The sequence below is a fragment of the Myotis yumanensis genome, unplaced genomic scaffold, assembly GCF_028538775.1.
Source record: "Myotis yumanensis isolate MYYU_CA2020_CCGP unplaced genomic scaffold, mMyoYum1.0.hap1 SCAF_10, whole genome shotgun sequence".
Taxonomy (NCBI): Eukaryota; Metazoa; Chordata; class Mammalia; order Chiroptera; family Vespertilionidae; genus Myotis; species Myotis yumanensis.
The window spans coordinates 63,992,732-64,020,166 of record NW_027223761.1 but is presented as its reverse complement, the minus strand read 5'-3'; the positions used below and the strand labels follow the sequence as shown (position 1 = coordinate 64,020,166).

The 27,435-nt window shown below is 37.6% G+C and overlaps 1 protein-coding gene across 2 annotated transcripts in view; it reads left to right on the top strand.

The window, feature by feature from the left end:
- Positions 1 to 27,435, top strand: part of CNTN5 (contactin 5) — a 1,123,865-nt gene that overhangs the window by 794,365 nt on the left and 302,065 nt on the right. For both annotated transcript variants that reach the window (XM_070425923.1, XM_070425924.1), the window contains exon 9: positions 21,438 to 21,540. In XM_070425923.1, coding sequence (XP_070282024.1) covers positions 21,438 to 21,540 — 103 coding nt within the window. The remainder of the gene's footprint in view (positions 1 to 21,437; positions 21,541 to 27,435) is intronic.

Genomic DNA, 27,435 nt, shown 5'->3' with positions numbered 1-27,435 from the left:
TGTACTAAGCCAGCAGACTGTGTTGTTGTCTTTAAGAATATCCATCAGCCTCTAAAGGCTGCATCCTTCAGGAAATTTCAAAAAATAAAATCCTAATCCGTGGTCGGCAAACTGAGGCTCCTGAGCCACATGCGGCTCTTTTGCCCCTTGAGTGTGGCTCTTCCTAAGCCTTAGGAGTACCCTAATTAAGTTAATAACAATGTACCTACCTATATAGTTTAAGTTTAAAAAATTTGTCTCTCAAAAGAAATTTCAATCGTTGTACTGTTGATATTTGGCTCTGTTGACTAATGAGTTTGCCGACCACTGTATTAGGGTTTTTCAAAATGCTGACACGCCGAGCTCAAAAGGTTCGCCATCACTGGTATAGACCTACTCTTTCCCCAGGAGGTCTCAGGAGAAACTGGGTCTTTAAGGGCACCACCTGACTCCTCTGGTGGGGCCGCTCTGTCCCTGGTATTTCTTCAGAGAGAAGATTGGGAGAAAGAGGTAGTTTAAGAACTGTGTGCAAGTTGACCTCACCTTATAAGTCCCAGGAATCTGCATTTTCCATGGCACTTCCCAGATATTTCATGCATTTAGTACAATCGAGAACCACTGCTCCAGTGATTACTTGCTACATATTGTGGGTGGTATTCTTTTGTGTGTGTGTTTTGGTTTTGTTGTTGTTGTTTTATTAGTGTTACATACCTCTTCAAATTTTTAAAGCTCTTCTTCAAAACAGACAGGATTTTCAAACAAAAGGTGAGTCATGTTGGGGAGAATCTTGCTAATAACTCAGATTCCTGTGCCTTTCCCTTAGAGGTTCAGATCCAGTGGACATGAAGTTGCGTTAGGGATATTTGTTTTTGAGTGCATCCAGCAATGTTTATGTTCAGTCAGGTTAGGGCACGTCTGGCATTTTATTTTATTTGAATAAGCCACTCTCAATCTTTCTGTTATTAAGATGCCCATTTTTTTATGGTTACCAGTTTTCCTTACACTTTCCCTTCTTGCACTTCTGTTCTTAATATGATCTACCTGACTTTCTCTGAGCTTCCAATAAAGTATTAAAAATAACCTTAAATCTTCCTATGAATCATTTAAAATGACTTCCTTCCATTATTTTTCTCCTGAACTAATTCTCACATTTCATCTCAGTTAATTTTTCAAAAATTGAGTAACTCTATGGCAGATATTTTAAGGTTTCCCTTACCTTGCAAGGATATTGAATTTATATTCTTATTTATATCTGTCTTTATTAAATTATTATCTAGTGCTAAAAATCACATCCAGGATATTGAGGGTTCTAAAACAATTTCTCTGGAAAGTAATTTGTAATATTTCGAGAAGTGTTTTTTCCACAGGTCACCCCAATGAAATATTTCACAAATTTGTCATAAAATAACAAGATTGATATTTTTTAAACAAATGTACTGAAACTCATGTATTTTAAAAAGTGTTGTGTTCTTCAAAACAGACATACCAGGAGGCAATTTACTTATATCAATATAATCTTGCCATCATTCAAAATATTTTAAAACTCAATGATTCATCTTACTAGTTTATACCCCTTGTCTTTCAGTGCTGTGGAGGGGAGGTAGCAGCTGCATAGGTGGAAGGCTTGATAATGATTAATTAATGTTTTTTCTATGCACCAGGCACTGTGTTGAAAGCATTTCATAATTCTCTCATTTAGTCTTCACAACAAAACAGCATTTTGAGCTTGTATTTGTTTTGTAGTCAAAGAATCTGCCAGTAAGACAAATAACATGTTCTCTTATCTATGTTTGTTTGACTCTAAAGAGTATACTCCTAAATGTTATATTTTATTGGTCAGTTCCCAGTGGGTTAAGGAACTCGCCCAAGGTCATAGTTGGTGGAAGATATGGAACTAAAGCTCACTTGGAGAGAGTTTTTTTTCCACTGCATCATTATGCTTTCCTTATGATATCAATGCCGAATTGGGGTCTTGGATTACTTTAACAATATCAGTTAAAATAAAATTTAAAAGGTGTGTTAAGATATGATCCTCGGTATAAATAGGAGACCTATTATAGAAACAATATTTACTTCTTCACAATTTCATCAGACTAGATGTTGTGAGGGTTTTTCTTTTTAATTTGTCCAAAAAAAAGAGAAAGAGGAAGAGAGAACTTGTCAAATTTATGACAATAGAGAGTAAAGGGTAACCCATATAAGTAGAATTGGGCTTATGCTGATCTTTGGGAATGATGGCATGTATCTATAGAGAATATAAGTTTGCCTGCTTTATAATATGTTAAGTATCTGTCAAAATATCTGTCATGAGAATACATAGCCTAATTTTCTTAATAATTAGTAGGGTCTGGTTAATATTAAGTATGCCTTTTCCTTTAAATTCGGGTTTCTTTTAAAATGTCAGAGTGTTAAATAAATTAATTATAGAGAAAAATAAAATAAAGAATGAGCTTAATCCAGAATTCTAAAGAATATTCCTATAACTCATTGTTTTAAAAAATAAATTAAAGCCAACTTAAAGACTTGCTGTCATTCTGACATCATAGTGACCAAATACACATGCTACAAATTTTATAATGATCAACATGCAAAAGACTCATCTGTATAAATAGCTGCCCTGCCACAGGTTGCTCAGTGCCACAGGCCCTTCTGACTTTGCCTTTGTTTAAACAAAGACATTTTGACAAGAAGCTTTTAGACAATTCAAAATTCAGAAGTGTGGGAAAGCAGAAAACAAATTAAAAAAACAAACAGTGGGAACAACTTAGGGGTTCTGCCCTCAGAAATGGACTCTCAGGCAGATCTGTACAAGAGCAGCAGACCCACTGTCTACAACCTCTCTGCCCGCTGAGGCACAATTCTTATGCCACTCAGACTAAAATTCCACCATTGAAACATTCATTTAGGCGGGGATGTTCCCAAAAGGGGATCTGGCCCTGAGCAAGTCTGCCTGGGGCTGGCCTGTAGTGTTCGGGCTCCGGCCTTCCTGCAGGGAAGATTTCTCATACAAGTCCAGGTGATTTTGAGGGTATGTGAAACAAGGAAGGACTTAGGACAGAAGAATCTACAGGAGAGAGCCTCGGTGGGGCTGCTTTGCTCTCTAGAAATGTCATAGGAAAGAAATGAGCCCAGGTGGGGCTGCTTTAGCTCACTGGAAAGTCAGAGAAAAGGGTTTAGCCCAGGACTGGATGATCTGCCACTGCATTGTCCCCCTGGTTGCAAGTCTCCTGGGGTCCCTTGAAATTCAGGAGATATAGCCTGTGGGGGAAGATGAGGAGGCAGGGAAAGAACCAGGAGTGCTCCCAGGAGGGAGAGCACATGCTGAGTCATTGGTTTTAAGAGGTTTTAAAGGTTGGGAGATTAGGGGAGGGCTTAGGGGAGATTTCTATAGAACATGTGAGGCCCACATATTATCTCCAGGGACCTTCTGTATCTGCTGTAAATTGCTGGGCCAGTTTGTTCAACTCTCTGTCTCAGTTTCCCCATTCTACTTTCCAAGGAATTTTCCTAGCTTCTTACTATCCTGACTCAAAGAAGCATTATGTTTTCAAAGATGAAATGACACTGAGAAAATTAGAGATCAGTAATTTTTACTTTAGTGTATATTAGTTCAACCATATTTTTTTTGTTTGTTTTGAACATTTTACTGAGACAACTCCCCAAAGAGAAAGGAATGTGGATTATATGAGAAGAGAGTTGGATAGAATTGGAAGGAATACATATCCACTGAATATATATATATATATATATATATATATATATATATATAGGCAGAGGGCTTTTGAGCCAGATTTTTTGAAAGTCTCTATTTTGAAATCCTAGTTCTGCCTCATTTTTAACTAAGTGACCTACCTATTCTAAACCTTGGCTTCTTGATTCATACAACAGTGATTAAATGATCCTCAGTATGAATAGGAGGCCTATTAAATTTTTTAAACAAATGTACTGAAACTCATATATTTGAGTCATACAACAGTGATTACCTTTACCTTAAGATTGTTATAAAAATTAGAACAATTATTCATGTAAAGAATCTAGCAAAGTTCACAGTTGTTTTGTGGTTTTTGGTTTGTTTGTTTTGTGCTAGAGATTCAAGAACAATAACACATTCTTTGACCATCAAAGAACTCGTGGTATCATGGAGAAGACAGAGAAGGTGGCAGTTCTGTTAAAAGAAGCCACATCACAATGTGCAAAGAGCAAAATAAGGAGGTATCATATGTCTGGGTGCAAAAAGAGGACAGGTATGAGCTCCACAAGTTTAGAGGGGCTTTGCAAAGTGGAGTTGACGTTTGAGTGCAGTGTTGGAAAAAAAGGAGCTTGTCAATTGCCCTGATTCTGGGCTGGCATTATAGACAGAGGGAAAACATAGGCAAAGGAACTAAGGAAGGAAGGTAAATAAAAAGAAGTGGGGTGGGGGGAGAAAACCTTTATCTTTCAAGTTTTTGTCTGAGGCTGACTCTGCATCTATGAAGAAAGCATACATAGCCCAGCCAGATTGGCTCAGTGGTTGAGCATTGACCTATGAACCAGGAGGTCACGGTTTGATTCCCGGTCAAGGCACATGCCTGGGTTGCAGGCTCGATCCCCAGTGTGGGGCCTGCAGGAGGCCAATCAATGATTGTCTCTCATCATTGATGCTTCTATCTCTCTCACCCTCTCCTTACCTCTCTAAAATCAATAAAAATATATATTAAAAAAAGAAAGAAAGCATGTGTAGGGATGAGAGGGGATTCATTTTCACTGACTTACTGTAGAACACATGGCATACAATCCAATCCCTATTTAGCATGTGGGGAAGAGCATGGACTCTGCAGCCAGACTTTCTGTACTCAAATCCTGTCTGTAGCGTTTAATAGCTACGACTTTTAATCAAGTTTTCAACCTTTTGTATTCAGTTTCCTCAGAGGTCAAATGAGGATAATTATTAGACCAATTCAAAGGGTTGTGAGGAATGTAGTTGACACATGTATAGGAGTTAGATAAGTACCTGTTATATAGTAAACCCCATATAAACATTGAGTATTACTTGTATTATAATATTATCATTATACATAAAACAGAGATTAGTATATGACCTGAAATGTCAAAATAGGCCTCTAATTGTAATTTTAGGTTTTAATTTATCTTTACAACTTTAGAAATCTTATGAAAAGGTGACAAAAATAAGAGGGGAATGGTTTGTAACCTGCAAAGATCACTCACAAATCCAATAACCAGCAATATTTAAAAAATGATAAAACTCAAAGACACAAGACCTTAAAAATTATATTTGCATAAGTCATTAACTTGCTTATTTCCTAAAACTTTATTTTACTAAACATACTTAAGCTTGTGGAACGGGTAGATTTGTCTAGCTAGGTTTGCTCCTCAAACACTCTCAAACTTCAAATGAGAAGTAAAGAAAAATGTTTGTCCAAACCAATCCAAGATAGTAGATCAAAATTTTAATAGAAAATTGAAATCAAATATTCAGTGAGATAAACTTATGGACAATGGTGGAATCCAGGCTGACCCAAACACTATTATGTAGCTAGATAGCAGTTAATCAATTTATGTTCAGGCACTCCAGGTACGATGAATAAACTTCATTTCTTGATTGCTGGAAGCCACAATGTAAAGAAGAATATAGAGAAATAAACATAATTATAATTCAATGATATATGCACTAAAATAATGGTTTCAACTGAGAAAATAAAGAATAGAGTAAAATCGCCTTAGCTGGTTTGGCTCAGTGGATAACAGTGTCGACCCATGGACTGACGGGTCTCAGTAAAGGGCACATACCTTGATTGAAGGCTCAATCTCCAGCCTCAGTAGGGGTGCATGCAGCAACCCTATGTGTCTCTCTCATATCAATTCTTCTCTCTCTCTCTGTCTCTCCCCCTCCCTTCCACTTTCTCTAAAAATCAATGGAAAATTAACCTATGGTGAGGATTAACAAAATAAATAAATAAATAAATAAATAAAAGAATAGAGTAAAATTAATTCACCTAAAATGGGGAGATGAAATTTGAGTATGATTTTGAAAGCTAAATGGTAGTTTATAAATAAAGAAAAACTTTAAGGAATTACAGAGAGAGGCAAAGCATGTGGTTGTAAAGTATTGTGTGGCTACAGTGTGAGATTTATAAGGAGTTGAGTCAGTAAATATGACTACCTACTGGGTAAGTTTCAAGTTATGAAAAGTTTTGAATGCAATGCTAAGGAATTCTGATTTTATTTTCAAAACTATTGAGTAAACCGTCCTGTAAGCAGGAAATTAGCATTAAAAGTTTTATTGTTGTTTGTTGTCCTTTTTTAATTTAATTTTTAATTACAGTTTACATTAAATATTATTTTGTATTAGTTTCTGGAGACTGCTTAGTGGTTAGACAATCATATACTTCAAAATGTGATCCCCTTGATATTTCAAGTACCTCTTGGCACCATACATAGCTTTGTTGTTTGTTTATTTGCTTGCTTACATTCAGGACAATAACTCTAATACTAGTAGAGAGGAGAGACCAATAGATTAAAATGTTGATCTGGAATCTGGAATATTTTTTTGAAAAAAGGAATGGATTGATAATATCCCATAGCTCTATTCTTCAATTAACTAATGAAAGCCAAATGCAGATGATATAGGAAAATCCAGGTTTCTTTTTAACAAGCAGATAGAGTGAGGAGTTAAAACAGTACAAAAAGATGAATTTGCTTATAACAATGTGGGATTTCAAAAGACAAGTTAGAAAACATCAGAAAGAAAGCTATACTAGAGGATAATTAGAAGTAGGATTGGGCTAGATAGGAGAGTTCAGATTTGATGATGATGGTTTGACCAGTAAGATAATTAGAATAGCTATACATAAATAACTATAAAATAAGGGAGAACATAATTAAGATCATTATAAGTAACACACCATGGTAATTTAGGAGTAGGTGACAAGATTTCTTGCTGAGGGAATTACAGAAGCTTTTTGTTTTTGTTTTTTCTCCTGCTTCATCTTCAATATAATTTTAAGTAAAGTTTATTGGTAAACTAAATTTTAGTGTGCATGGGATGATAATGTAATTTTAGATAAAAACCAATTGCATGTGGGAAGGCTAGTGGCCAGTTAAGGATAAAGTATACTTTGAAAATAGCAGGTATTTCAGTTACATAGAATATTGGATGCATGAAGGGGAAGAGTTAAAAGTAAATTTGAGAAGATAATTTAGGTCTAGGACGCTGAAATCTTGGAGTGGAAAACTGAGAGATATAGATATTACTAAATAAATAGGCCCTCAGCATGCAATTCAGCAGTTGCAGTCAACTCTCTTTGAAAAATCTCTCATATCCCTAGTTCAGTCTTATGTAGAGATGCTATTTTGTCTTGGTGACATACATATTTATATCACTGATCTATTCAATGTCCTGACTTCCCAGTTTCTTGACCTCTTTGCTTCCCATGAAATTGTACTCCATCTCACCTTAACCACCCTTTCATTACGTATGTAAAAGCCTGAATTTTGCCATCACCAATTATTCTGCCTTTACCAAAATCTGTTTTTAAGTAAACGACTTTCTGCCACAGGCTCCTTTCTGTCTAAATAATGTTGTCCAGCACTTTCCACTCAATTCTTCAATCTCTCAGACTCCCGATCCCGTTGATCAATCCACTATGTCATTGTCCATCACACCCTCATGTACTAAAGTGCCTTTCTTTTCTAGCTTAGATTTCCTGGTAGACCAGTATAAATATTCTCTGTGTATAGTCTCAACCCAGTACCTCCCCAATTTCTCTATCACATTCTACTCATTTGGCAGCTCTCTAATACCAACCTCACCCATTGTCCCATTCACTTCAGGGTTGTATCTATGAGGCTAACTGGATAAAAACACACACACATAATTTTGAACACATATTTTGTCTTAAATTTATGATCTCATTTATTCTTCCAAGAACAAATATAGCATCTCATGATTTATTACATATGTATGTTCCCTTGCCTTTAAACATGACTAATGAACTCTTCTTGGTTGTTCTGTTCTGTGCATTGTATCCCATGCCCTCTTACCTAATTCAAGGACTTTCCTTCTGTAGTTATCTCTTCCCTCTCCCCCATCACTTGCTCACTTCATACTGAATGATTTTCACCAGTAAGTATATTAGAATATTTATCATTTAAAAGTAATCCTTTCTTGATTTCAGCATCCACCTCCAGCTCATATCTAATTGTCTCTGCTCTCATTGATAGCAAAATGTCTCCCAAGAGTTGTCTAAACTCTATCTCACATTTATTTTCTATTTTTTTATATCTAATCCTAGGAGGCTTTAATGACCACTACTCCTGCCACCAGAGATCTCCATATTGCCAAAGCTAATGAGCTGGATGAAAGGGAACCCAAATTAAAGTAATGACAATCAGAATAGAAGGAAAAGAATAGATGAAAAATATTTTATAGAAAACAAATTAACAGAACTTGACTATTGATTATAGAGAAATGGAGATATTTTTTCACTTTATTCATTAAAAATGTTTTATTCTCATCTGAGCATATCACAATAACTTAAAAACAAAATACAGAATTTTATGATTCCATATTAGAAAAGTACCTTCAATTTTTCTCAAAATGAATAAATAATACAAGCATTAAAATGCACAAAAATAAAATATTCCCAGCTATGTCACCTATCATACATCTTCTACATAGTTGATGGCAAATTGATTTATGAATTCAGTTATCCAACATTCTTGAACACTGACTTTATACCAGGCACTGTTTGAAGATACAAGGGAACAAAACAATGTGGTGATTGTTCTAATTTACCTTATGGATTAGAAGAGAAAACAGATATTAACAAAGGAATGCATGTGTAATCAGATTGAGGAACCAATTATAATTGTAATTAGTTTTTTTAAAAAAATATATATTTTATCGATTTTTTTACAAAGAGGAAGGGAGAGGGATAGTTAGAAACATTGATGAGAGAGAAACAGATCAGCTGTCTCCTGCACACCCACTACTAGGGATGTGCCCACAACCAAGGTACATGCCCTTGACCGGAATTGAACCTGGGACCCTTCAGTCCACAAGCTGATGTTCCATCCACTGAGACAAACCAGTTAGGGCTTTAATTCGTTTTGTTTTGTTTTTAAACAGTAATATAATATATAAAGATAATAAATATATAGAAACAGAGTGCTATGTATATCATAGGAATAGAATACTATTATATAAAATATAAGTGCCTCTTATAGTATTTTCTCTATATATAATTATACACACACACACACACACACACACATATACATATACTAGAGGCCTAGTGCATAGATTCATGCACCAGTGGGGTCCTTCGGCCTGGCCTGCCAGGGATTGGGATGAATCTGTGCACTGGGTCTCTGACATCCCCTGAGGGGTCGCAGATTGCAAGAGGGTACAGGCAAGGCCAAGGGACCCCACCGGTGCACAATCAGGGCTGGGGAGGGACCGTGGGAGGGCTCCAGGACATGTCTGGCCTGACTTGGCCAGTCCCGATTGGCTGGACCCCCAGCAGCAAGCTAACCTACTGGTTGGAGTGTCCCTGGTGGTCAGTGCATGTCATAGCAACTGGTCGAATGGTCAAATGGTCCGCGGGACAATTAGCATATTTTTTATATATATATATATATATATATATATATATATATATATATATATATACACTAGAGGCCCGGTGCACAAAAATTTGTGCACTCAATGGGGAGGGGCAGTCCCTCAACCTGGCCTGTGTCCTCACAGTCTGGGAACTCTCAGGGGATGACCACCTGCTGGCTTAGGCCCACTCCCTGGGGGATTGGACCTAAGATGGCAATCAGACATCCCTCTGGCAGCCCGGCAGCCCTCGGGGCATGTCCATTTGCCAGCGGGGAGCAGACCTAAGCTGCAGTCGGACATCCTTAGCGCTGCTGAGGAGGCAGGAGAGGCTCCCACCACCACTGCTATACTGGCAGCCATCAGCCTGGCTTGTGGCTGAGCAGAGCTCATCCCATTTGAGAGAGCCCTGACCACCAGAGGGCAGCTCCTGCATTGAGCATCTACCCCCTGGTGGTCAGTGTGTATCATAGTGACCAGTAATTCCCAGTCTATCTGCTATTAGGGTCAGTTTGCATATTACCCTTTTACTATATAGGATAGAGGCCTGGTGCACTGGTGGGGGCCGGCTGGTTGGCCCTGAAGGGTGTCCCGGATCAGCCTGGATGCCTGGCCAGCCTGGATGAGGGGATGATGGCTGTTTGCAGCTGGTCGCACCCCCTTCAGAGTGGGGGTCCCCACTGGGATGCCTGGCCAGTCTTGGTGAGTGGCTGAGGGCCGTTTTCAGGCTGGGGGTGACTGAAGCTCCCAACCTCTCCTTTTTTTCTTTTTTTTCTTTTATTCTGGGATTTATTTACCTTCTATGGCTGTCACTGAAGCTGAGAGCTGGCTTTAGCTCTGAGGCTTGGCTCCAGCTCTGAGACCTCGGCTGCTGAAAGCAGGTATCTGGGTTTGTTTGGCTTCTATAATTGAAACACTGTTGCAACTCCAGCTCTGAGGCCTAGCTGGCTGAAAGCAGGTTTCTGGGGTTTGTTTAGCTTCTATAATTGCAACATTGTTTCTTACTGTGCAGCTCAGAGTTGGGCAGCGGCAGGTGGGGAACCTTGGCTTCCTCCATCACTGGAGCAAGCAAGCCTCCTGTTTGGTTGGCAGTTAATTTGCATATCACCCTGATTAGCCCATGAGAAGCGTGTCGGAGGTATGGTTAATTACCATGTTTGTCTATTATTAGATAGGATATATATGTGTGTGTGTGTGTGTGTGTATATATATATATATATATATATATACATACATATATATATATATGTCAAATATTATCTATAAAATAATAGAAAACAAATTTTAGAGAGATAAAAAGAGAGATATAGAAACAGAGAAAGAGACCAAGAGAAACAGAGACCAAGATTAACCTGGTTGTGTGGAGCAGGGCAGGGGGTAGAGGGACAGGAAAGAATTCCCTGAGAAAATAATATTTGAAGTAGAACTTTGTTGTCCACAAAATTGAAAATGACTATGGGAACTTTTCCTGGGGAACAAATAGAACAATCAGGGGGCGTTGACTTCATAATTCATATAGTCCTGTATTTGAACCCCTTACCTGTCATTTAATCACAGTGACGTTCAGGAGGTTATTTAACATTTTCAACACTCAGTTTCCTCTTGTTTAAGTCAGGGATAATAGCTTCTACCTTGCTATATTTGTAGGATTTAAATGCCAATTTAGTCCCATTCACTTAACCTAGCACCAGGTTTGTAGCAGATGTTGAGCCAATGTTTATTCTCCCTCTTTACATCTAGAGTCTTTAATGCACAAAGCCCTGCAATGAGGCTGTGATCGTTGACATTCCCCCTCTGGAAATATGTATCTTTTGAACCATATCATCCATAGAGCTTTTGAAATCAGTAAGAGTTTGTAAAATAAAACATGTGAATTGTTTACAGAGCCTGATATGTTTAGTATTTCAAATGTGAGTGCTAACAGCGGGAATGCTGGCATAGCGATGACAAGACTGGAGTGAGAACACAATCTGTGCCTATTAAAGTGTAAAAATAAACTTTTAACAATGGTTTATAACAAACCCATTGGTCACGTCTTCTCCCAAAATATGCAACCAGGCAGCTGGTGAACTAAGCTGATGACTAATTCCTCCAGGGTATTTAATTCCCTTGAATTCTTGGTGATTACAGTATGAACAGAGAGAAGGCTGTGGATGAGAACCTTTTCTGGAAGGAACAATCTCTCTAAAGAATGTTAAAAATTTAGAAATAAAAGGCAACATGAGTAAGTGGTCTAGGTAGTTTCCAAAAACAGAAGTTTACTCAAGTAAACAGAAATAAGAGAGTTTTATTTCAGGAAATACATGACATAATATGAGAAAGAAGATATTAGAGAAATCCAAAATTAGGATCTGAAATAAGGAATGACTTCATGGGGACTGAGACTGGAAGTTAGCTGAATCCAAATAGTTCTAGGAATCTTAGCAACAGGAGTAATGTGGCTATTTCATTTCTTCCCTAGTAATGTGACTCAGCTATTTAACAAAATTCTTCTAGTCCCCAGTAGGCTTAGTCTTATATATTGATTCTAATATATTCTTCCTACCTTCCAGATGGTGTGTGTGTGTGCGTGTGTGTGAAGAAACTGCTACCTCATACCTTCGGTTCACCCTGCCTCACCTTTATCAGACTTTAGTGTCTCACTACATGCTTTTAGTTTCTTGTAGAAAGGACTGTGGATCTAGCAATTTGTAATTAATGTGCTCAATGCAGTGAGGAAAGTTCACCATAGTTCTAAAGCATCTTACTTTCTCTTTTAATGAAAAAAGAATGATTTAGAGATCTCCTAAGCATGCAATTATTGAATTGAGCTTTAATATATAATTCAGAACCATTATGATTTTATTTAATTTCCTTTTTAGTTAGTATACTTGTTTTCCATTACTGAGCCCAAAGTAGCTTTCAAAAGAGGATCTTTAGCTGAAGTATGAGGACCCTAGTTCATTCAATATCTGATCTGTTGTTATACTTACAATAGAGGCCCAGTGCATGAATTCATGCCCCAGTGGGGTCCCTTGGCCTGGCCTGCGGGATCGGGCCAAAACCAGCTCTCTGACATCCCCGGAGGGGTCCTGGATTGCAAGAGGGTGCAGGCCAAGCCAAGGGACCCCACCAGTGCACAATCAGGGCCAGGGAGGGACTCGGGATGTTGGCCAGCCAGGGAGGGACCACAGGAGGGCTCCTGGGCATGTCGAGCCCTTCTCACTCAGTCCCGATTGGCCAGACCCCAGCAGCAGGCTAACTTACTGGTCAGAGCGTCTTCCCAGGGGTGGTCAGTGCACATCATAGCAAGCAGTTGAGTTGTCTTAGCATATCATTAGCATATTACACTTTGATTGGTTGAATGGCCGACCAGATGACCAGACACTTAGCATATTAGGCTTTTATTATATAGGATAGATATTGGAGACAACTTAAAGAAGTCAAAGTACCAAACATTTTAACAGTTACCAAATTTTCCTCTCTCTTTTTGTTTTCATATTATAAATGCAGACATATAGAGGGATAGACAGACAAACACACACATACTTCATTAAGTCAGAGAAAATTTAAGTTAAAAAATCATCCATGTTAAATGAGTTTTCAATACAGTCATGTGTCACTTGACAAGAATATGTCCTGAATGAAATATGTCATTAAGTGCTTTCATCCTTATGTGAACATCATAGAGTATACTTAAGCAAACTGAGATGGTATAGCCTACTATACATCTAGACCAGCCGTGGGCAAACTACGGCCTGCGGGCCGGATCCGGCCCATTTGAAATGAATAAAACTAAAAAAAAAAAAACCATACCCTTTTATGTAATGATGTTTACTTTGAGTTTATATTAGTTCACACAAACACTCCATTCATGCTTTTGTTCCGGCCCTCTGGTCCAGTTTAAGAACCCATTGTGGCCCTCGAGTCAAAAAGTTTGCCCACCCCTGATTCTAGACTGTATGTTGTTTTGCATGTTACTGTACAAAACAACATGAGATTAAATCAAGCACAAGAGAAAAGTGATGGAATCAAGAGAGGTGGTAATGAAGATGCATGAGGCTACTGGCAGTGTAACACAGCACACTGTTTTATAGCAGACTTTTTTTTTTTAATTAGAAAGAGTGTACTCTAAGATAACAATAAAATTGTTGTATAGTAAATACATGAAGCAGAAACATAGTAATTTATTATCATTATCAAGTACTAGAGGCCTGGTGCACAAAATATGGCACTGGGTGGGGAGGGTAGTCCCTCAGCCCAGCCTGCACCCTCTTGCAATCCGTGATCCCTTGCTCCTTACTGCTCAGCTCACTGCTCCTCAGCAGCAGGTTCCTTACTGCTTCTTAGTGCTGCTGTGGAGGTGGGAGAGGCTCCCGCCACTGCCACTGTGCTCGCCAGCCATGAGGCCAGCTTCTTGTGGGAGTCCACTGACCACCCAGGGGCAGCTCCTACATGGAGCGTCTGCCCCCTGGTGGTCAGTGCATGTCATAGCGACTGGTCATTCTGGTGGTTCTGCCATAATGGTCGCTGGGCTTTTATCATATAGATTATGCACTATATGAAATTGTGTGTGCTATACTTTTATGTGACTGGCAGAGCAGTAGCTTTTGGTTACACCAGCATCATCGTAAACATGGGGAATGTGTTGTGCTACAACATTACAATAGCTGATGTCACTAGCTGATAGGAATTTTGGGATCACTGGTGCACATGGGTCCATCATTGACCAAAACATCATTATGCAGCACATGACCAGAATGGACTTACTATAAAACTGTGATTGGTTATGTAGATATAATTATGGAGAAGTTTCTATAGTTTTATTTGTGAATAGATATTTATGAAAAAATGGCAAACCTTTTTCTAAAAGAACTTTCCAACATACATACCTATTCAAAGTTAATATTCGACTATTTATTATCAAAATTTTCTAGTTTGCCCTATCTAATTTATTGTTTTAAAGCTGGAGAGCTTGTATGTTTGTTCATGAAAAATTGTAGTTGCTTTCTTTACTATTTATTTCTATAAATGTTTTCAAGTTATTTATGCACATGGAGTGAACCCTCATATGATGGGAGAGAGGTATATTTCCCTAAATCTCAGTGGCAAGAATATGAAAAGAAAATAAGTCTTAAAATTCAGTAATCAGAGGAGAGCAAGTACAGTGGGAGGCAGCCCATTGATCAATTTATTCTTGATGCTCGGGAATGGAGAAAAATATCTATTGGTTTCTCTGATTTTCAGAATATATATAACAGTGATGAAAAACATCTCCTAATAATAAACCTCTCTAGTTTTTCTCAATCTCCCTAGATAAATAATACTCATAAAGGTGCATTTATTTGAAGATAACACAATTCATTTCTTTCCTCTTGTCAGGAGATCCTTCAATCCCTGTATTACATAAAAATAACTCACCTTAAGAAACTTTGATTTAGGTAGGCTTGTGAAATTGTTACCTATTAGGGGCTCATTAGGCAATTAAAAAGAAGGCTTCTAATCACTTTTCCAAAGACTAGAACTTTTATTTGAAAACAGTAAGGAGGGATATATCAATGCATATATATGCTCTAGCATACCATTAGATTTCTAAACCCTCAATTACTTTAGTTTTCTTATTATACATGAGAAAAAAGATCCAGAGAGGTTCTGTGATTACTTCAATGTTTCACCAAGCCAGGGCTACAATTCGGATTTGCATTATTTATCCATGACTCGCAGGTTAATATTTAGTATGTCCTAAAAGGATGAGTACAGTGACATGTCTCACAAATAGCACAATATCTGTAGGCATAATGTGAACTATTTAGTCATTATTATTATCAATATTTGTTATTACTCATCTGAGCTTTCATTTCCTTACCAGGGGGCTTGCATAGAACAATACATATATTTTATACTCAGATTTGTAAAGACAATAAAAAATTACAAATGAAACATTTACTGAAACTCAAGTACTATAAAGTAAAAATAATGTAAGGAGCTCTGATATCACATATATTTTTGGTGAAATAAAAGAAAATCCCCACAACATTTTATCAAATGTTTTCAATACATTTTAATGTGCAAATCATATAATATAAAAACAATAGTCCATTTCATAGGTCCTTCATTTTGATACATATCCTAGGTATATCTTTATTACGTTTTTTGGGTTCAATTTACCAATATTTAATCATTGATAAGTGTATGTATGATAGCAACTCCAGGTGCTATCATTAAATAAAATCAGATGCCTATTGATTATAGAAATGATTTTTCCAAATGAGTGCTCAACAAAGATCTATCAATCCACTGCTGAGGTCTCTTAATAAATGAATAAGAAAATATAATATTCCTAGTTATCATTTAGCATCCAGCTCCTAGTTATATTTAAAATTTCTCTCTCACTATTACCTCATGCACCATGCAATAAAATGAACATTTCTGATAAAATTCTATGGAATCTCACTTCCATATCTTTACTGACACGGTCCCTTCCTCCTGAGAATCACTGATCCTCCCAGAATCAAGTCCTTAATCCCAGTCCTATGTCATATGCATTTAAACTAGTTCCTCCATTTTCCTCAATTTTCCTATTTAATAATATCTTCTTCTCAACTCCCATAATATTGTATCTATACTTTTCTAATTTCATTTATCCTCTTGTATTACCTATTATAATTTGAATTCTCTATTAAAAACTGTGATGTTTAAAAATTTAAAAAAAATCATATATATTGATGTGTCCTGGTCCCTATCCCACCACCACTGAGTCTTGTCTAAGCTAGAATATGCAAACTCAGAATCCAGATAGGTTATGAGATTGAACCTGATATTGGGCCACCACTGGTTATGTTGAGCTCAGTGAGGTATCAGTGAGAACATTTTGAGCTGAAGCTGAGAAACCCAACTTAAAATAATTTAAGCAAAATAGGAAATTCACCTTATTTTACTGAAAGGAGGGCAAGAAGTTAAATCCTAGGTAGAACTGGCATGCTACCAGTATTCTCTTTTTTATCTCTCCTGTGTCTGCATTGGCTTAATTCTATCTACATTGGCTTAATTCTCTTCAATGGCAGATTCACTCCTTACACTAGTGGAAGTTCAGTGACTCTCAGACATGCAGGCTCTTTTTTTGCCACCAAGGAGGAACTGAGACTTGGACTCCCTGGTCTCCTGTTCAAAAATCTGTCTTGCCCTGGATGGTGTTTCTCAGTGGTTAGAGCACCAGCCTGCACACCTAAGGGTCATGGTTTTGATTCCAGGTCAAGGGCACGTACCTGGGTTGCAGGTTTGATCCCCTGCCCCAGTTGGGAAGTGTATGGGAGCCAACCAATCCATGTGTCTCTTACATTGACGTACGTTCTCTCTCTCTCTCTCTCTCTCTCTCTCTCTCTCTGTCTCTCTCTCTGTGTCTCTCTCTCTCCCTCTCTCCCTCCCTTCCTCCCTCCCTCCCTCCCTCCCTTCCACTCTCTCTAAAAATCAATGGAAAAAATTTCCTCAGGTGAGGATTAATAAAAATAAAGTAATATAAAATAATAATAACAATGATAATCCCAGCCAAAGCTGCCCATCCATGAATCAAACATTGTGTTCAGGGCAAGGATTTAATTTAACTAGCCAAGTGTGAGTTTGATGCCCATAATAGGTGAATAAGTACAGCCAGGAAGGCAGAATTTATAGGAAGATAGTGGCTCCTGTTGAAGTCACATGATTAGAAAAGATAGAAGAAACATTTTCCATAGAAACACTGAAAATATAGGTTCTATTCCTGGAAGACAAGAAACATATTGAATACAATTGGCAAAGATGAAAACAAAAATGTAAAAATGCATTATTTGGACATAAGATCAACCAAACCTTTTTAACTCATGAGCTAAACCAAACGTTTAAGGTCTACTGGATGTAAATTTTTAGCCCTGGAAATGAATATTACTATGAGTACCAGACAGAAATATCACTTGAAATATTTAAGTGCTAACACATGGACACTGACCAATCAGAACTGATCTTCAAACAATCAGAAAACAATCCCAGCTCTGGCATGAGTACCAGGACATACAAATTGAATATAATTTGCCTGTTAGGACAAGTCACCAATGAATGCAAAATGATTATAGACTCTCTGCATGCCCTTTTTACCCCAGGCATTTTATTTTGCTACACTCAAATCCTAAAAATGACAGGTAACATGATAAAGATAAGAGTCCATGTTCATCCAACACTGAATTTCTTCAAGGTACATAAAATCACCTAGAGAAACGATTGAAATATAGAGCCCATAGCTCCATCTTCAAAGATTATTTATCAATAGGTTCAGAATTAAACCCTGTAGCTTACAATTTTAGTAAGGCTTCCAGACTTTTCTGATGTCATTGGCTCTCTGTTCTGCAACACACTTGGAGAAACACTGCTCTAAATTGCATTCCACTTACGGAAAAGCATACGAGCTATTTGTAAGTAATTGGAATAAATAAGAAAATCAACAACCATGAAGACATAGAAGGATAGTAATGAACTCTCAGCAGGAAGGCTTCTGTTTATTAGGGATCAGGGTAATTCAGGGCCATCTTCCAATGGCATGTAATTCCAGAGTAGGGCAATCAACTAAACCAAAAGGGACAAGTATGAGGAAAAAGATGAAAACACAGCTTAGTGTATCTTGAGCATAGTTAGCTTAATATAAGGGACTATCAAAAAGTAAATGAGATACATTGACTGAAGAGACAATCTTAGTAATTTGATCTTTGACTATGTATCATATAGGATTTTCTTACCTGTCATCATCACACCCTACCCAACAAAAGACATTACAGCCAGGCTGCATATGACTTTAGATATTAAAAATAGAAACTGAAATAAAACAAGTAGTGAAGGCAGGCAATCAATGATTGATGCAGTATATGTGATATGCCTGGACTGTTATGCTCTGTGATTGATGTTACCCAACAGAGTGATAGCAAGAAAACGGTTGTGGACTTAAGGTCAGAAAACTCCCATTTTTTCTCTGTTTCCACCAACAGCTTTCGTTAGAACCTTGTGCCACTTACCTGACCCCTTAGACTCTTACCTCCCTCATCTTTAAAAGAAAGAGGGTGAATTAGACTGCAAAAAACCTTTAGTCATAACACGATGATCCCATGAAACATAAAGCAAAATTTAATTCCTGATTGTAATCAATTGTTAAAGAGCAAAACGTACCTAAAGAGCTTTCTCATCTGTCCTTATAGCACTATCAGAATAAAATTTAAAAGATCCAGCTATTTCTTACAGTGCAGCTCAAATTAGGTAATATAATCGGAAGCCTTTTATTCAAACCTTTTAACTTTCTTTTTAATATCTAGTTTAGATATTAGCAAACCTCTTGGACCCTAAAGTGAGGCTTAACCATCTCTTTGGTCATATGGGAATCATTTACGGAACATGAGAAAGCCAACCTGGATAAGATTACTTCCCAAATACTACCAGGAGTGCCCATCCTTGGACGCACTTTTAAGGATTAAAGCAATAAAAGAACACCTTTGCAATCACAAATGTTATCTAGAAAAGAAGAGAGAGAATATTTGGGTCTGGCTCCTATTAGCCAAAAAACATCAGTAGTATCTTGGGATTTTTCAGAGTTGGTTCGAGGTTTTGAAGGGCCTGAAATGTTGTTACAATTCTGGGACCTACTTTAGTAAAAGGGTTTTTAAAAAGTACTAATATAAAAGTCAATTCTAAAAGGAATTTTTACTTAGGCTAGAAAAAGAAATAAAAACAAATTACTGGAGTTTTGGAAATTCAGGTCTCTTTCTCCTGAGACCTCTTTAGACACTTACAAGAAGTCATTATAAAGAATCATCTTCTAAATCCATCCTGACGTTCACTGTCCATCTATAGCACTCTACAGCTCTCAGTCACAGCCAGCACTCATAGGGACTCATGCAAATAAGGGTGTTCAGTTTAACAAGCTTAAGTTTAATAAGTATCGTGTATTATTAATCATCAGCTTAACAGGTGGACAAGGAACAAGAACACCACAGAATCAATTTTGGGAGTGAATGGAGAGCTCAGAAGCTGACATTAGGGACTGCTTCAGTGGGCAATCAGAGGAACCCTCTGAATGGGAGGCCTGGGAATCTTTATATGAGGGCTTACAAGTAAGAGGGCATTACAGATAAACTTCTCAATATTGGGTGCACTCAGTCGGGTATCACTAAGCAGGCCAAATCCTGATATTCAGGAGAGCCAGGAAAAAAAGAAGACACGAGGAAATAAAAGAAAGGAAGTTGGAAATGTGGGTGAGGGCAGGAAGAGGGTGTAAACAAAGTAGAAGAGAAAAACATCACTGTGTGTGTGAGAGAGAGAGAGAGAGAGAGAGAGAGAGAGAGAGAAGAGGTGCTTCACCATCTGTTCTGAGCGATGTAACAGTGCTAATCACTTAGTTCACCTGCTGTATACCAGGCTCTTGGCACACAGTGAACATAAGACTAGGAAGAAAGCGAGGGAGTTAGCCCGTTAGAACAGGACATTACGTTAATGGTAATTCTCTCTGTTCCCTCATCTTAGAGTTTAGAAAAATGAGACACAGAGGTCACTGGCCTGTCAGAGATGATGGTATAGCATAGCCAAGTCCGGAAGCCCCATCACTTTGATGAAAATAACACTGATTTTTTTTCCCTCTCTTTATGATTGCTTTACAAAAATCTAGCAAAGATAATCTCTTGTCCTCAGCAAACTTAAACACTTCTCCATCTAACGCTGTCCACACATGCAAAAAAAAATATAAAGTTGTCCAAGTCTTCCTTCATGACACATCTCAAATCAATAATAAAGAAGTAATAAAGAAATAATTAACACATGAAGGTTTTCTTGGTTGAAGGTAGCTTTGTCTCCCTTTGCATGTCCAGTGCACATTGCCTGTATATCTTATAGCATTTATTTTATTCTGTCCAAGTCTCTTTCTCTCCTCACCTTTCTCATCCACCTGTCCCCCCCCACACAGACAGAGGAATTACAGTGTTCTACATGCACCCACACATATACGTGCAAATATGCCCATAAACACAGACACCCATAAGCACACACACAAGCTCCCCAGTGAAGCATCTGTGCTAAATCAAGACTCTACCATGTAACAATATTTTAGAAAAAGCTGATTTTCCTATTTCTGGTGGTTTTCTATATCTCTCTGTTCTTACCGTTCCATTTACTTTCTCTTCTCCCTTTTTCCCACTTATACAAATCCTAGCCATTCTCATAATCCCCTCAAATGCACATAAAACTTTAAGGATATCTCATTCACAGCACTCATCACTTTCTATGTTGCATGACACTTATTTTGGTATATAGCTCTTTTCCCATACTTGAGTGTACTTTGTATGTGGTTTCTTTCTTTAAGAATATACTTGCTGAGTGCTTGAGAGCACAGTCCATGGGTGATTTATCTTTGTAATGCCCACAATGCCTTGCAAAATACTTGCATATTATAGATATTCAGTAAAAATATATTAACTAATAAATAAGTGTTCACTAATTTGGAAATGATAAAGTTCTGGAACTTTTACTCATTTATTTTTTTAAATCAGCAATTATTTACCATAGGAAATGCCTGTAGTTATTTCTTTCCTTTGGAATATAATTAGTACCTAAACTACTAGTGTTAATTTACACTTAGATAATTAGTATTTTTAAAAAGTACTGAACATACATGCAATCCAATCCTTAAGGGAGGGCAGACATCATAATGACTGATTTTAAGTGTATTTTTCTTTTTTTAATGCTTCAAAAACTTAGCAGTCATCAGACAGACGTTAACAACCAAACCACAGTGCTATTCAACGTAACCATCCCCAGGATTGAAAAGAAATTGTGACATTCATTTTATGCTTTAAGACTTTGCTTTCTTTTCCAGGTGTGATGGGAGAATACGAGCCGAAAATTGAGGTCCATTTTCCTTTAACTGTTACAGCTGCTAAGGGAACAACTGTTAAGCTGGAGTGCTTTGCCCTTGGCAAGTAAGTCCATATTCTTCCATAATTAGACACAATTGTTTATTAGAATGTGACACATCTTATTTTTTAATCACTTATTTTGCTAGATTTCACTTTCCCAGAAGCTCCTTGGTGGGAAGAAGTAACCAATTATATTGATCTTTCTAGTCATTTCTATGAACCTCAATGTATACATTTTTGCATTTTAACATAGAGACCGCTTCTTTAATTAAAAAAAAGAGCTTTACATCTCTGTCAATGTGTCTTAAAAATTTCAGTATTTTTCTTAAATTTTATTCAGCAATGATGTAAATGAAAATATAAAAGAATAAGGTGCTATCTGCTCCTCACAGATTTTGATAAGATATAATAAGCCATGAGTATAAAAACCACAAAGACAATAATTACAGTGAGTCAACTGCTTACTTCTGTATCTCCTGAAATAATGATAATGTGATAGCACCAGCTGTCAATATGCACAACGTGTAATGATTCCCCAAATCAGAAAGATGATTCATATCACACTTTAATGCCTGCTATACTTAAGGATTCTATTTCGGAGGGTTTAAATCCCGTGATATATAATTACTTGTCAATGATGTTTACAATATGAGTATTGGGTGTAGAGGCAGGAGTGGAATTTTGATTGTATTTGATTAGAGTATTATGATTTATTTTTAACAGAGTGTTGTTGTTTGCTTTTTTTTATGGGTGATAAGCCCTCAGGGTTCTTTCTAACTCTATAATTATAATTTGCATAACTGCATCTCTATCAGAGTTGCTAATCATTTAACTTTACTTGTGGTGAGCTACTCTTACAGTGTGACTACAAAGTACATGGAGATAAAACATGCTATACAAGTGTGCTTAAAGTAGGTTTAGCCTATAAGTGAGGAAAATATTACTAAGTATAAGAAATGTAGCTAGGAAAAGGACATTTAGGGCATGAACATAGTAAACACTATGTTTTCTAATATCAAGACAGATTAAAATAACATCTGTGTAATTTACTTAATTCTAAGTAGAAACAGCATCATCATAAACTGAAAACAAAATAAATTGTTATGTGGTCATTCTTGTAAGTAAAAGATGCCTATAAATAGAACTATATTTCAAGAACTAAAAATTCATCAAGGAGGTATTTGGGCAGATATCTGAGGAAGTCTTCCAAACACAAAGATATCATTTAAATGCGCATGGTTAAATAGCACCTTAAAAGTCATATTTTTCAACCATTTGTCCATGTTGTCATATCAAGTATGCCTGAAAATGTCCAGCGTTAGCAGCTTAATTCTCACAAATACAAAAATAATATATTTTGGTTTGATGCCAAAGGTTTAGTATATCCTGCAGTTAAATAATTCTCAAATGCTTAGTATTTGCACTAAAGCCACAAACAAAAGGAGGTCATATTGTAAAACACATTAGAGAACTGAATTTATAGAGAAAAAAAACAATATGGGAAATTTCCCCAGGCAGGCTTATTTAATAAGCTAGATGTGTTTGCTTTTGGAAGTATTGAAATATGCTTAAATTGATCATTAAAGTTCCTTTCATTCTAGGTAGGATTCAACAATTATTTTATTTTAATGCTTTATTTTCTTCAACTTCTCCCTCTTCAACTTTGCTACTCCCTCTCCCCACACCACCCCAAATAAACAAATAAAAGGGAAGGTAACCCTGGCCACAGGTGGCTCACTTGGTCATCCCATACACCAAAAGGTTTCAGGTTCAATTCCCAGTCAGCGCACATACTTAGGTCTGGGGTTTGACCCCAGGTCAGGGCGCATATGGGAGGCAATAGATCAATGTGTTTCTCTCTCTCTCTCTCTCTCTCTCTCTCCCTTCCTCTCTCCCTCCCATCCTCTATCTTTAAAAATCAATCAAAAGCATATGCTTAAGTGACAATTTTGAAAAAAGGGAGGAGGATAAAGAAGACACACAGCCTATCAAGGTCACTGTTGCTCATTTGATATCCTTTCTGTAAAGTGTCACAATGATGACTTTTAAAAATGTTATGAAGAGCTATACCTCTACCTAAAGACTAACCTGATTCTGATGAAAGTAAACAAGGTCAAAGAAGTAACATCCTTACATATGTTAGCTCCTCTACAGCATATGATCATGTGGAGATCATCACTGCATCCCAACATGATCACAGCAATTTCAAATTAATCCCTGAGTATCTGCTTAGTCTTCACAGCTCACCTGAGCTGCTTCCCACTTTAACAAGCAGATGATCCTTTGGTGGCCTTTGTCCAAAAACTTTATTATTTGTCATTAAATACCAATTAGGACTCTGCCACTCAGACTGATTTCCCCCCTCAACCCCTCTCCATCCTTTACACATGGAGTGTTTCAACTTGTGGAGTTTCATAACCAAATCATGGCAGAGAGCATATCAGGCTCTCTCCTCCCACAGCGTCTGCACTTGCCGTTCCCTCTTGAACACTCTTCCCTGTCCTTTCCATCCTTTCCATGCTGGCTCCTACCCACTGGCCTCAACTTAAATATCACCTTCTAAAGAGACCCTTGATAACTAGCTAACTCACACCCATTTTTCCCTAAGTAGTTGTGTTTTTTCTTCATAGCTGTCCATACAGTTTTAAATTATTTACTTTTGTGTTTCCCTACTTTAAACATTTTTTATCTGTGTCAGTCAGGTATGCGGCTGGAAACTGGACCCAACTCCGATGGTTCAAAAGATTTTCGTAAAGGCAACTGTGAAAGATCTGTCAGCGAGCAGGACTAAGAGGACCAAGGAAAGTAAATGAGACATTAGTAGGCGAGCAATAGCAGGAAGTCATTCTCACCCAGAATGAGCAAGGGGGAGAAGATAGTGCCATCAGAACCAGGGACAGCAGAAGATATGGAGGGGGCCGGGGGCCACCGACAGGAAGGAGCTGCAGACACTACAGTCATGAAGAGATCACAGCCCAGGAAAGGGTCAGGAAATTCATATCCTGACTTCTTTTCCACATGCCTTCTGATCTCTGATCTCTCTCATGGCTGAAGGCACCCAGAGCCAGCTTGGAAGCCAAGAGGATGTGGTTGGCAGTACACACAACAAGGCAGAGAGTGTGAGAGAATGAACTCAGAAATACCGTGGCTACCTAACCCATCTATGATATCAACAGATGATACATAATAAGAAATAGATTCTCTATGCATAAAGCATTTTCACTAGCTCCTATTCTCCCAAACAAATGTGCACTGCTCTCCTCTGCACATCTCTATCTCTTGCCCTCTTATTGTTTCCTATTTATGTCTAAATTGACACTTATATTCTTAGCTGTGCTTTTCCTGACTAGTCTCACCTCACTCTAACAGTATCTCTCTTTTTTAGACCTACATTATCTCCTTCTCTTTTGATTTTCTTCTCAAAGCTTATTATCAAGTTCTAGTCATACTTAATATTTAACAAATAAAAAAAACACAATAAAAAACACACTTCTCTTTATCTATTGGCCCTTAGGAAGGGTTTGTTTGTTTGCTTTGAGAGGTAGTTTAAGGTTAAAAATGAATTCTTCATATTTAAATACTAGGATGAAGGGCCGAGTGAAAAACATATATCACAGAGAGTGGTATTTAATGCAATAATGGCTTCAAGGACAGATAGGAGGAGACCATAAGCGCAAATTCTTGCTGTCTCCACCTTTGCCTCCTACAAGCCTTATGGGGGCAATTCAGCTTTCCTACTAGAAATCACCATTTTTAATCATGTCATTTATTGAGTCAGACGCCTTCCTAGGTACACCTCCTCTCTCAAGGAAAAATCATTCATTCATTTATGCAAAGAAGTCAAAAAGCAAGGGGTGGGCTTTGTATAGATCATCCTGTGAATGCATATGAGCTAAAGTATCTTCAAAAGAACCTACCACGGAAATGTGTCTGGAGGTTTTAAAAACCAACTATGTGCCAGGCAATGTACTAGCTTCCATAGTCCCTGTTCTCAAAGAGATGCCATGTTATCTTCATAGATTTTCTGGGTGTAACACCTCCATCTGGAGTCCAGTCTTAGGAGCTTAGTAAATATTTCCATCTAATGGCTCTCTCTATATATTGGAGTCAATTGAAAGTTGGTCTTAGTCATCACATTAGCAGCAGCACACACCCTGATCAAGGTGTCCTCCATAGTCAACTTTTATTTCTAGAGAGATTTACTGCTCATCTTTTTTGCTCCAACTATAAATTGGAGACTAAATGACAATAGTGGCAGATTTTCTTCCTCTTGAATTTTCCCTGACCCAGACCAATCAGAAATGTCTTTGTATTGCTAGAGCCACACTTTCAAGCTGTCAGAATGCTGTTCTGCTGCCCACAAACATTTTTACTCCTCTAGAGAAATACATTTACTTCTAGGAGATCTGTCCCTAAAACTTCTTATAATTTAGAGAATGTAAATTGATGCAGTCATAGTTGCACACATAATATAAAATTATGACGTGGATACATTTTCTGTATTCTTCAAGGAAAATAGCAGAAGCCAAATGATTTTAGGTCACTGAATTTTATTGTCTCTTAATATCACACAGGTTCACCAACCTGCCTAATCAGAAGTTAGGTAAAAAGTCAACAGGAAAGTTATATGTTACAAGATGTCTTCTAAAGAAGCCTCTACTTAAATCTCAATTTAGCAAAAATCAAATGGTTTCTCTATAGGTTGCTGCAGCAGAATACGACAAAAATATACTATAATTACACTCCTTGTCATGTCTCTGCAAACAGAATTACCAAGTATGGAGCACAGAATGTATGCATGACGTGCCTGTGACATGTTATGTTTGGTATTAGTCAATTCTGCAAAGATATAATTTTCTCAGCAAAATGGGAAGTGCTTAAAAAGGGCCCACAGGGAAACAAAGGTGTGTAAAGGCTTGAGAAATACAGCAAAGTATTAAAAGAAAAGGAGGGGGATTAATTACTTTGGAAAGAAAAGGCTGTTCTAGACATATGGCGGGTTATTACCAAGAGATTGCTCACAAGCTGTTCTCCAGTTTCAACAAGATGCAAAAGGGTGAAATTCCAACAGGATGGCATTAAACTAGCAGGATTAGATTAGGTACAATGTAGAAGTTCTTGATGAAAAAAAGTGATTGCAGGAAAATGGGTCGTCAGCAGAGGCACAAGGAGCTCTTCCCCATACTGCCATACGAATATAATCACATCAACTTGTCTCCTTATAATTCAGATCTACCGTTTCCTGAAAGGAGAGAAATGGTCTGAGTCAGGGATGGAAATGAAAATTAAAAAATCCTTTTTTTTGCTGACCGCTCGCTCATCTACCCACTCAGGCTGCAAATGGAGAGTAGAAGGCTAGAGTCAGTCCGACTTAATCAGCTGCCTTTTGCCAACGACATTATTACATAACATTTAAAAATGGTTGGTGGCCTATGCAGGGAGTGGAGCATTCAGCCCAGAGATGTCAGTTAGGGAAGAGGAGGTGTCTTTGATATTTCCCAGGTCTACTTTTAAACACTGGACACAGTGCTCCTGAAAGGAAATGAGAGAAAAGAGGCCAAAAAACAAAGCAAGTGTGGAATCCCTTAGGGCCGTAATACATATTTCAGTTTAATGGCTCTCTCTATATTGCAGGTAATTGAAAGTTGGAGATATTTTCAACTGGTTGTGCCAAGTTTTCAAGCCTCATCTCTATAAGCATGAACTGGGTAGAGAAAAATGAGAACTTTCACGTATGGAGAATTAGTAACTGCAGGAAGAGCTACCATCCCTAGGGCTGAGATGAAAAGTAGAAGAGTTGTCATTATTAAGAATTAGAAACTCAGAGGTACCCCTCTTGGGACCCGGACATCAGGGGAGCAGGCACCAGACAGCTGGGTTTCAGAGGTGAGACAAAATGAAGCTGGCCCTACAAACGTGGAAAAGCAAATTAGATTCCTTTGCTGCTCCAGGAAGGAC